The sequence below is a fragment of the Eptatretus burgeri genome, unplaced genomic scaffold (genome assembly GCF_056783735.1).
Source record: "Eptatretus burgeri isolate ZD-2024b unplaced genomic scaffold, Ebu_testis_v1 Ebu_testis_scaffold_3167, whole genome shotgun sequence".
NCBI classification, from domain to species: Eukaryota; Metazoa; Chordata; class Myxini; order Myxiniformes; family Myxinidae; genus Eptatretus; species Eptatretus burgeri.
The window spans coordinates 112,241-125,000 of record NW_028225115.1 but is presented as its reverse complement, the minus strand read 5'-3'; the positions used below and the strand labels follow the sequence as shown (position 1 = coordinate 125,000).

Below are 12,760 nucleotides of genomic sequence, written 5' to 3'. Positions count from 1 at the left end.
CAGACCCATGAACCTAAATATTTTAAAGTCCTATGGAACACTGTCTGTGCAATGAACCAAATTTCATGACCAGTCATAGTCTTTGTGACTGTCAAAAATGCCACTTAAGTCAGGGGTTTGCCCTAAAATAGGGGTTGTAACCACTGACATGTGTCAGCCAACGGTGAAGAATCAGTTAAAAATTAAATAATTATTGTATCCAGATCTGGATTCAGATCTTCACCAAAATCGAATCAGTTCTTCCTAGTGGCACTCCCAACCTTTCCAGCAAGTTTCGTGTGATTCCGTGCACAACCTTTTGATATATCGTACTATATATCTCGTTGTTGGCCCAATCTCTCAACGGTGAAGAATCCGTTTAAAATCAAATAATTATTGCATCCAGGTCTTCACCAAAACCGAATCAGTTCTTCCTTGTGGCACTCCCAACCTGTCGAACAAGTTTCGTGTGAATCCATCCACAACTTTTTGATATATCATACTATATATATCTCGTTGTTGGCCCATTCTCTCAATGGTGAAGAATCAGTTAAAAATGAAATAATTATTGCATCCAGATCTTCACCAAAACCGAATCAATAATTTCTAGTGGCACTCCCAACCTGTCCAGCAAGTTTCGTGTGAATCCGTCCACAACTTTTTGATATATCATACTATATATCTCGTTGTTGGCCCAATTCTCAAGGGTAAAGAATCCGTTTAAAATCAAATAATTATTGCATCCAGGTCTTCACCAAAACCGAATCAGTTCTTCCTTGTGGCACTCCCAACCTGTCCAGCAAGTTTCGTGTGAATCCGTCCCTAACTTTTTGATATATCATACTATATATCTCGTTGTTGGCCCAATCTCTCAATGGTGAAGAATCAGTTAAAAATTAAATAATTATTGTATCCAGATCTGGATTCAGATCTTCACCAAAACCAAAACAGTTCTTCCTAATGGCACTCCCAACCTGTACAGCAAGTTTCGTACAAATCCGTCCACTTCCTTTTGATAGATCGTACTATATATCTTGTTGTTGGCCCAATCTCTCAAGGGTGAAGAATCAGTTAGGAATTAAATAATTATTGTATCCAGATCTGGATTCAGATCTTCACCAAAACCGAATCAGTTCTTCCTAGTGGCACTCCCAACCTGTAGAGCAAGTTTCATCCGAATCCGTCCACAACCTTTTGATAGATCGTACTATATATCTTGTTGTTGGCTCAATCTCTCAACGGGCTAAGCGCATGTTCGTGGTAACCACTGTGTTTCAAAAATGTCAAAAAATGAAGTTTGTCCCATTGCCTTCTCACTACATTTTCCTGAAAGTGTAAGTCTAACTGAGTTCAGAACAAAAAACTCTACAGCTTAATTATATATATATATATATATATATATATATATATATATATATATATATATATATATATATGTATATACATATACCGAAATATGATACTTTGAAGAAGGGTTTCCTGGTATTCTGATGGTTTTGCGAGTTTTCAATGAAATTAACTAATTTTTCTTTTTTTAGTTTTTTGGCAAAAGAAATCGTCATAGTATGTAACTTATTCCAGCAACTAATCTAAGAATCAAAATACCAATTTCTGGGATTATTACGAAATAATACATACCAATTTTTTTATGACTGCTCGATTCAGTGACTGTCACATGCTGAAAAGCACGAAAAGAGAGATTTATCGAACAAATTCCATGACCTAATCTGTTGAACTCTCTCATACATTATTTTTTAACAACAAAAACGATCTTATAATGCTTCATCTTCCTCTCTCACACATGTGGTACTCTTTACTGTTTCACAATGCACTACTCTTCTGCTATTTTAACAGACTGCTCTCATTTAGACCTCTCCTTCATTCCTTGCCTAAAAAATCCAACTATTACAGCGCTTCTTCTCTCCATGCTCTGAATTCGCCTTCATTGCATCCATCAAGAATTGTGTTAAATCGCATCTCTGACCTAAAACTTTAAAAACCACAGTTTGCCGTGGATGCTCGCTTTCCATCAACCATTCTTTTTCCAACTTCAGTGCCAACTCACCCCCCCCTCACCCCTCACTCTCTCACTCTCAAAGCAACCATCCCACTCTTCTCCCTCAAGCCTCCCTCTCACCTCTCTCGAAAAATTCCCCCCCTCACCTTTCTCCCACCTTTCATCCCCTCACTCTTCCTTCTCAAAGTTTCCCCCCCTCTCATCCACCAACCTGCCTCCCTCCCTGCCCTCTCACCTCCATCTCTTCACTCCACCTCCTCAAATCCTCAACTGCCTTCTTCCTTGTCTCTTGTCCCCCCTCTCCCCCAGCACCACAGAGCCTTTTCTCCTCCTCATTCAGCCCCTCCCCTCGCTATTCTGCAATACCCCACACTCCTTCAGCAACCCTCCTTACCTGCCCCCTCGTCCCTTGTCCTACCCTCCCCCTCCCCTCCACCTCCTGCACCCAAAGCCTCCTCCCCTTCCTCTTCATTAAAAGTGTGGACCTCAAATATCCGAGGGCCTTCGCTCAAACCTTTCAGATCTTTCCATACAGGTTGCCACTGACAAACCAGACATTATCTGCCTAACAGAAACTTTCCTTTCCCAAGACGTGTCTGACTCCCAAGTATCTCTCCTGGATTTACTCCCTCTTACGGTATGACAGACCTGAGCCTCGTCCTGGTGGAGGTGTTGCTCTCTTCATCAAAGACTCTATTCCTCACTCTCCATGCACTGCTCTCACTCCCCCACACCCCCAGGAATACCTCTGGCTTCGGCTTCCCCTCCACTCCCACCTCATGTTTATATGTGTACTGTACCGTCCACCGAACAGTGATGACTCCATCTACACCTCACTATCCGAAAACATGGACCATCTTCTATCTTCTCATCCAAACTCTCTCTTCCTCTTGTGGTGACTTCAATTGTCATCACGCCAGTTGGCTAGGTGTGGGTACCTCTCTCACCTGCCATGGCACCTCAGCAAAAGCTTTCTGCGACTCATTGGGACTGACTCAATCGGTCAACTTCCCGACCCGGATCTCAACCAATGGTACTCCATCTCTTCTGGATCTGATTTTGACAAATTTCCCTGACAATATCTGCTGCTCTTCCTTCGCTCAATCAGTTCTTCTGACCACGTCCTTGTCAAAGTGGACATCTCTCTGGCTGTTATCAGAGAACCACCTCACCGCCGTCCGAGTCTGGCATTTCACTCAAGCTGACAGGCAGGGTCTCGAGCAGCCATCAAACTTACTGACAGGTCTATCTTCGCTCCTTTCTCCATCATCATCTCATCCTGGGAATTCTTTCAAAGAAACTTGCTCTCCCTCATGCACAGATTTATCCCCTCTCGTGTTCAGTTGTCTTACCCTTCCTCCCGCCCTTGGTTTACTGAAGCTTGTGGCGAGGCAGTTGTCCTGAAACAACTTGCCTTTGCCTCATGGAAAGCAAACCCAACTGAGGGCAATCTCAGTTCTTTCCACAAAGCTCGGAACAAGTGTGTATCTACCCTCAGGAGAGCCAGAAAACAACATCTTTCTCATCTCAAGTCTGAACTCTCAAACCTCTCTCCCTCCTCAAAATCCTGGTGGCGTTTAATCAAATCTGTTTCTGGTGTATGTACCCCCTCCATCCCCTCCCTTACCTCAAATGGCCGCACTGCTGATTCCACACGTGATAAAGCTGAATGTCTAAACTCGGTGTTTGCAGCTAAATCTTGTGTCCTAAACCCATCACTATCTGTACCCACTTTACCCAGTCGCACCCAACTGTCCCTGGACTCTGTATCCTTTTCTCCTGACAAGGTGGAGAGCTTGCTTTCAAACCTCGAGTCAGATTCTGCAACCGGTCCAGACGGCATCAGCCCACGTGTCCTCAAAGCCTGCTCTTCTGCTCTTGCTCACCCTCTCTCTGTTCTATTCACCCTCTCATTTTGCCCAAGGTCATCTGCCATCTGCTTGGAAATCTGCTAACATCACTGCCCTGCATAAAAAAGGTGCAAAAACAGATCCCTGTAACTACAGACCAATCAGCCTTCTCCCAATCATCAGCAAGGTGATGGAATACATCATCGCTTCAGACATGAAATCCTTCCTCTTCTCCAATGGCTTGATTTCCAATCATCAATTTGGTTTCAGACCAGGTCACTCTACCCTGGATATGCTGCTTCTGTTCTCCCATCAATGGATGGAGGCCCTCAATGTCAGACAGGAAATCCGAGCCGTATCCCTGGACATATCACGTGCTTTTGACACAGTCTGGCACCCTGCCCTACTCACCAAACTCTCTTCCCATGGTATTCAAGGCCATCTCCACTCATGGCTCGCAGACTTCCTCTCCTGTCGCAGTCAACGTGTGACCCGAAATGGAGTTCTTTCATCCCCTCTTCCTGTGCAGGCTTGAGTTCCTCAAGGTAGCGTTCTGGGCCCTGTTCTTTTTCTGGTTTTCATCAATGATCTCTCGGACTCTCTGGAAAATCCTCTATTTCTCTTTGCCGACGACTCCACCCTCTGCCGTACCATCTGTCATCCCTCAGACTGGCAAGCAGCAGCTTCTTCGCTCACTGCAGATCTGGATAAAATCACAAACTGGTCCAACACGTGGAACATGTCTTTCAATCCAGACAAATCTCACACTCTCACTATGTCTCTTCGAAAGGACCGTTTACAAAACCCCCCATCCACTTTCTCAACAATCCTCTGGAAGAAGTCTTTTCTTTCAAGCTTCTAGGTCTCACTATCTGCCATGACCTTTCCTGGGAAAGTCACATTTCCAACCTCGCCTCAAAAGCCAGTCGCCGACTGGGAATCCTCCGTCGTGCTAAGTCCTTCCTCGGCCCTCTTGAGCTCCTGACCACTTACAAAGCTTTTGTCCGTAGCCTGATGGAGTACTGCGCTCCCCTCTGGGCTGGTGCTCCTGCCTCCCACCTTTCTCGGCTTCACGCTGTCGAAACCAGGGCATTTAAGATCATCGGCATCTCCCGTAATGAAGCTGAGTCTTTGGGCCTCTCACTCAATCACTGCAGGTTGGTCGGTGGTCTTTCTGTCTTCTACCGACTCCTCTCCAGCCTTGCCCCCCCTGCTCTCTCTGCAATTTGTCCCCACCACATTTCCACAGGGCGCTCAAGGTCCGCCAACAACCCCCTTCTGGTAAAACTACCAAAATCACGAATCACTGGTCATCTTCACTCTTTCATTCCTCTATTTTCCCGCCTTTGGAATAAACTTCCTCACTCTATTCTTTCCCATTCTTCCCTCCAGGCTTTTAAAACAGCTGTTCACCACCACCTCTTATCTTCCCCCATCCAAATCCTCGATCTTTTCTACCCCCGATAATCCACCCAAGCCCACTTCCTTCATTTCTCCTGCTTTCCTTCCTGAAAGTCCCTGAAATGTCCATCTTCTCTTCGCCATGTTCCCCGTCCCATCCCCATCCCTCTCCCTTCCACAGTTCACCTAATGTGTCTGTTCCCCACTGTTTTGTCCCTTCCACTCCCGCCCCTCTTGTCTCATGCCTCCTTGCTGTGAGTTGTGTGTTAGCTCTCATACGAGCCTCGACCAAGGTATACAAAAAAGAAAAAAATTCTCGGAAGTAAATTTTAAATTCAATCAATTCTGGGAGTTACAAAAAGCTCTCTAAATTCTCCAAAACTGTTTTAACTGCCTTCTAAATTAATAAAATATTTTTTAAATACCTGGAAAAATATTTTAAATTTTTTTAAAGAAAATTAATTTTTTAATCAAATTCAAAAAAGTGTGACGTGCAGTTGGACAAAAATGCAAAATTACTCTAAACCAAAGCCATGCATGTTTTCAATATTTTTTGTACTATTATACCTATATCATTGTGCCCCATTTGTAAATAAATTTTAGTGAAAATAATCCGATGCACAGAAGAATAAAAACTTTTTTTTTTAAATGTGACGTGCAGTCGGACATTTGGGTTGGAAAGTTCGGTCAAGCCGCTGTAATTAGTATCCACCTCATCATCTCAATTTTTTTTACATTGATTATTGGGAATAAATTGAATAATTTAAGACACATAAATATGAGTTATTGAGAAACTAGTCATTTTATTAGGGGATTTCATCGTCCCAGGCTCTAAAAGAGCAATAAAACAAGAAAAAATAAAAATATGCCAGAATGTGCATATATCCTGCGAATCCACCACGGACCGACACAAATGCTGATTTTCTCAGACGGTGGGTGACAACCTTTTGATTGGATGAGAAATTTCATATTGAATGTTTTATATGTTGTATTTTTGCATGGTCTAATATATGTCATATTTTAAGGTGAAACAAGCAAAAGGCCAATACTGGGCATGTATATTCAATAAAAATCCTGTAGATCCAGTGATATACATCATAGACCCATGAACCAACATATTTTAAGGTCCTTTGGAACAGTCTGTGCAATGAACCAAATTTCATGACCAGTAGTAGTCTTTGTGACTTTCAAAAATGCCACTCAAGTCAGGGTATGCCCTAAAATAGGGGTGTTAACCACTTGCATGCGCTTAGCCATATATATATATATATATATATATATATATATATATTTATATATATATATATATATATATATATATATATATATATATATATATATATATATTTTTTTTTTTCCGAATATATTCCAGAAGTAGAAAGTCTTGTGGTATGGTTACAACCTGAAAAGATTGAAAGGTGTGTTGGAAGGCTCTGAGAGAAGAGGTGGAAGAATGAATGGTGGTGACCATGAAGTTTAGACTTTGGAAGGGTAACGAGGAAAGTTTAACCTGTTGGATATGGTGTCAGCATAATCGGCCAAATATTACTTTACCTGTCCTTTATTTACCTTGTTATGTCACTGTGAGATGGCGCTTCAAGGTTTTCTGCTGTATTGGTGAAGATGTTTTTTCTCTTGCAGAGGCCATCAAGAAGCATGTCGCATTTTCAGTGGATAATGTGGAGGAACAAGCTCCTGAGGTTGCAAATGAAACTACGAGTGATACCGAGGCTGTGGATTTTAAAGAGGTGAATTCTGGAGCATATTCAATACGATCAAATTATCTTTTTTTAATGCATCATGATAAATGTGAAGCATTTACTTTATTATTTTGCATCCAAAATGTCGGCTCTTGGAAGAGCAAGGTGACAGAGGGGAAAATGCCTGCTGCACTCTCAGCATTGTAGCCTCTTAAATGGTGGCTCGCTTGTTAAGATGACTGGTATGTGAGTCTGCTGCATTGAATGGCAACCATGCTTCATGAACACACCGACATCCTCAAAAGCTCTCCACAGAGCACTGTTCGGCCTTCCCCATCGTTGATCCAGACGAGCTCCATCAACTGGTTCTTCATGCCAACCAGCCACAAGTCCGAAGAGGCATTGAATGAAAGAGAAGTGGGATAAAAAAAGCAGATGAATAACGAATGAATCGATTTCAGTGTTAAAATAGGGGCATTACCCCTGGGTGCTCACCTGGTGGAAGAATTAAACTGAGGAGGAAGTGAACGTGGGACAGAATCAGCAATTTTTTTAAAAATAAAAATTTTTCTAAAAATAATAGAACGTGAACAACCTTTGCTACATCACGGGTTATGAGGTTGTGGTCAAGTTTCATCAATATCCTGTGTGTTGTTTTGGAGAAGTTGCAAGAGTTTGTGGATGGGCGGACTAACGGACGGACGACATGCCATCCCATAAGCTCCCCGGAAATGGTCAAGTCACAGTTTTTGAGTCGACCCTCAAGAGCAAAGTCCAAAATCTAGCCTCAAAGATTGAGTGTTCAGCCCTCTCACATCTCAATAAATGTGACTTAATTCCTCATTTCAATATCACAGCCTGATTAAATCATCAGCTTTACCATTCCTGTCTCTTGGCAATAGAATTTACATGTAATAATTACTTTGATGAGGCATTGTGTTAAAAAACAATTATTGAAGTGAATAACTAACAATTTATAATACAGCACTGTACATTAAAAATTATTTTAATTTCAGGAATGTCAGAAACTGGTGGAATATTATCACCTGAAGATTTCGAATGCCGTCTTCAAAGCTTCACAAATCTCTCTAGACGCACTGAAGGAGAGAATATGTGTTTCTGGGTGAGTATAAGCATTTGTATTTATTTCCCTTAATTAAAGCGCATGGTAAACGAGGCACTTAATTGTTTCATTATACGTGTTTATTGGGGTTTCCATTGGAACTTTTGTTTTCATAAATTTGGGATGAAACAATAATATTGTGATGGCCCGAGGTTCAAGGTTCGCCACGAGGGGAAGCACTCGAGTTTCTCCCCGAACAACCGGTCCTGAGGCTGTCAACCGCAGATAACTGGTTCCGGTGCCGGGCTTGGGGCGACGGCAGCTTCTCTCAGGGCTCTGCCGACTTTCTCAAACTTATGTTTCCGGTCGTTATATGTCACGTTTTAACTGTTTATTTTCTCACCGACATCTTTCCTGAAGGTTCCTCGATCGATTTTGTTTCGAAAATCGTGCTATTTTGTGAGTTTTCGTCAACCTTGTCTTTCCAGATTCCTTGAGGCCTACCCATCCTTCCTGTCTCAGTGAATGATCGCTTTTATTTGTATTCTCTCCCGATTACCATCAATTCCTCTTTGACCAACGCCTCCATTTATCCCTCCGAACTACACACTCTGTTTCTTTTCTTCAATTTCAAAAAAAAAACAACAAAAAAAAACAACCCTTTCTCCCTGCATACCCACCAGTACCAATGCTTCTTCTTCTTTTTCTTCTTCTTCTTCTTCCTTCTCCTGTCAGCACACATCTTCTATTTGAGCTGACCCACGCTCACCATCACCTTCACGATGTCTTCCGACAACCTCCCATTACCTAATCTTCCCCAATCTTCAAAAATCCATCAAAAAAAGAAAAATACTGTATCCTCATACACCTCCGATAAGTATGCACCTCCTGAAACGACGTGTTTCTACCCTCTTCCTGTAACTTTACATCAATCCATCAGTTTCAATCCGTGTTTACTGATCCAAATTCACCATACACCTCCACGATTTTACTTCAACCTTTCCTTTTCCAAATGTTTTGCAATCCTTATTTTAAAAATAAATAAATAAAAAATAAACAATTAAATAAATAAATAAATAAATTCATTTGAAACCGCACGCCTCCCGTAACCAGGTGATATGTTTCTACCCTCTGCGTTTGCCAATCCAAATTCACCATTCACCTGAGGATTTTTCTTAAACCTTTCTTTCACCTAATCTTATGTAATCTCAATCAATAATAATATTAACATAATAAAAACGGTCTCTTATAATGTTTCATCTTCCTCTTTCACACGTGCGGTTCTCATCACCGTATCATGATTCACCACTCTTTTTCGATTTCAACAGACTGCTCTCAATTCGACCTTTCCTTCATGCCTTGTCGAAAAAAATCCAACAGTTTCAACGTTTCTTCTCTCCACTTTCTTTATTCGCCTTCATTGCATCCCTCAAGACATGTCCTTCATCGTGTCTGACCTAAAAAAATTTAAAACCACCTTTTGCAGAGCCTGTTCGCTTTCCATCAATCATCCTTTTATTTTCATCCAACTTCATTGCAAATTCACACATCTCACCTTTCTCAAAAACTCCCCCTCACCTTTCTCCCTCAACTCTCCCCACTCACCCTTCTCCTTACAATCAGCCCCCTCACTCACCATTCTCAAACTCCCCCCCCCTCACATTCACAGAGCTGCCTCCTTCCCCTGCCCTCTCTCCTCCATCTCATCACTCTTAATCCTCAAATCCTCAACTGCCTTCTGCCCCCTCTCTTGCCCCCCTCACCACCAGCACCACAGAGCCTTTTCTCCTCCTCATCCAGACCCCTCCCTGAGCTATTCTGCAATCCCCCACACTCTTTCAACAAGTCTCCTTACCTCCCCCGCTCCTTCCTTGTCCTACCCTCCCCCTCCCCTCCCCTGCACCCAAAGCCTCCTCCCTCCCTCTTCATTAACAGTGTGGACCTCAACTATCCGCGGCTTTCGCTCAAACCTTTCAGATCTTTCCATACAGGTTGCCACTGACAAACCAGACATAATCTGCCTAACAGAAACTTTCCTCCCCCATGACGTGTCTGACTCCCAAGTATCTCTCCCCGGTTACTCCCTCCTCCGGTATGACAGACCTGAGCCTCGTCCTGGTGGAGGTGTTGCTCTCTTCATCAAAGACTCTATTCCTCACTCTCCATGCACTGCCCTTACTCCCCACACCCCCAGGAATACCTCTGGCTCCGGCTTGCCCTCCACTCCCACCTCATGTTTATATGTGTGCTGTACCATGGACCAACTTCTTTCCTCTCATCCCAACTCTCTCTTCCTCATGTGTGGTGACTTCAATTAATTGTCATCATGCCAGCTGGCTGGGTGTGGGTACCTCTCTCACCTGCCATGGAACTTCAGCAAAGGACTTCTCCGACTCATTGGGACTGACTCAATCGGTGAACTTCCCGACCCCTATCTCAACCAACGGTACTTCAGCTCTTCTGGATCTGATTTTGACAAATTTCCCTGAAAATATCTGCTGTTATTCTTCCGCTGCATTTTGTTCTTCTGACCACGTCCATGTCAAAGTAAACGTCTCTCTGGCTATTATGAGAGAACCACCTCAGTGCATTTCACTCAGGTTGAGTGGCAGGGACTTCAAGCAGCCATCAAACTTCTCGACTGGTCTCCCATCGCTACTTTCTCCAACATCAACTCGTCGTGGGAATTCTTTCAAAAAAACTTGCTCTCTCTCATGCACAGATTTATCCCCTCTTGTCATTAGTTGTCCGAACATCAGCATCAGCAAATCAGCAAACATTACTCACTGCCCTGCATAAAAAAGGTGCAAAAACAGATTCCTGAAACTACAGACCAATCAGCCTTCTCCCACTCATCAGCAAGGTTATGGAATCCATCATCGCTTCAGACATCAAATCCTTCCCTGTCTCCAATGGTCTGATTTCCGATCATCAATTTTGTTCCAGACCAGGTCATTCTACCCTGGATAATCCTTCCCCTTCTCTGCTGCTGCTTTTGCTCTCCCAACAATGGATGGAGGTCCTCGATGCCAGACATGAACTCAGAGCCATATCCCGAGGCATATTGAATGCTTTTGACACGGTCTGGCAACCTGCTCTGCTCACGAGACACCACACCCTCAGCACAACACCTGGTGATCTTCTGCCGTACGGAACAGATAGGTGCAGCACCGGCTAACAGAGCAAATCAGGTGGAGTACAACTTCCCATCGAACTACGCTGGTACACTGTGTCAGACCAATGAAGGAATGGACAATGAAATAGATTTGAAATGACAACCAACATTGATGTATTTACACACACACACAAGCAAGCAATCATTTAAAAGTGAGTATTTACAGGCAAAATGCACAAATTAGTAGATTTAACTGGAACACAAAGTCTTTATGATCCAATGTTATTGAGACAAAAGACCTGGCAACCATTCAATCCGGGGAGAAGAAGAAGAAGCACTGAGAAGAAAACAAGAGAAGAGCATGGAGTTTGGCATCAACTCCTTTCCTCAACTCACACAGCCCGTAGGGGCTGTGCCAGCCCAAATATGCGAGAGAATGGGGGGAAACGATGGGAAAGATGGGCTGTGGAGTGGTGATGGGACGTGCAGCTGCGTTTCTGAGGCATCCAGGACAAGCAGGCAACTCCTTTCCAGCATGTAAGGTATGCGACAACAAGCAGCTCGCTACTGTTCTGCTGGGTCCCTGTGTCCAGCAGCTGGGGTGAAAGAGGGATTGTTGAAAGGAGCAGAGGGGTTTTGAGCAGTCTGATGGGGTGAAGGAGGAAAGATTGAAAGGAGCTGGGGGGGTGGGGAAGACATCGCAATGGGGAAATACAAACTAACCTCAACGCAAGCTCCCCCCCAACCTCCCCAACAAAAAAAAACTTTTGACAAGGGGCCAAGGTCTAACTACACATCGACTGAAGAAATAACTCATCCTCGGGTCTCCTGCTTGTCCATGTTTGCTCTTCCCCTGCAGTTCGTTTCGAAAACTGTCACAATATTTTAAACGTAAGTGGTGGATTTTTGTACTTCCATCTACTTTCTCAACAACCCTCTTGAAGACGTTCTTTCACTCACTCTTGGGTCTCACTCTCAGCCATGATCTCTCTTGGGTGAGCTGCCTTTCAAAATTGGCCTTCAAAGCCAGACACCGACTGGGCATCCTCCGCCGTGCAAAGTCCTACCTTGACACACCTGAGTTCCTGTCCACCTCCAAGGCTTTCATCCGCAGCTCGATGGAGTACTGCTCGCCCCTCTGGGTTGGCTCACCTGCCACACATCTTGCTCAGCTTGACGCTGCGGAAACAAAGGCTTTCAATATCATTGGAATCTCTCGCAATGAAGCTGAGTCTGTGGGCCTATCAATTCGTCATTGACAACAGGTCGGTGGTGTCTGTCTTTTACCGCACCGCCTCCTCTCTGGTCTTGCGCCCCCTGTTCTTTCTGTTTTTTTTGTCCCCCCCCCCTCCACCTCTCAGGTTCCTGTTGGCCACACATGGACCACCATCAACCCCATTCTGGTGAAACTACCAAAATCGAGGATGACGGCTCACCTCCTCATTTTGGACCTCTTTTTTTCTCGCCTGTGGAACAAGCTTCCACATTCTCTTCAATCTCATTCTTCCCTCCACGTCTTCAACACAGCTCTTCATTCACCAGCATCTTAAATTATCCCCAATCCAAAACCATCATCTTTTCGACCCCCGCTCACCCCCACACCCCACCCCAACCCAATCACTTCTTCAAAACTCC

General features: G+C 43.8%; 1 protein-coding gene across 1 annotated transcript in view; it reads left to right on the top strand.

Annotated features, from left to right (window-relative positions):
• The window catches only part of LOC147006535 (dynein axonemal heavy chain 8-like), a 262,978-nt gene that overhangs the window by 138,188 nt on the left and 112,030 nt on the right, over nucleotides 1-12,760 (top strand). Inside the window, exons 13-14 of the mRNA XM_085868614.1 lie at nucleotides 6,889-6,995; nucleotides 7,964-8,070. Coding sequence (XP_085724740.1) covers nucleotides 6,889-6,995; nucleotides 7,964-8,070 — 214 coding nt within the window. The remainder of the gene's footprint in view (nucleotides 1-6,888; nucleotides 6,996-7,963; nucleotides 8,071-12,760) is intronic.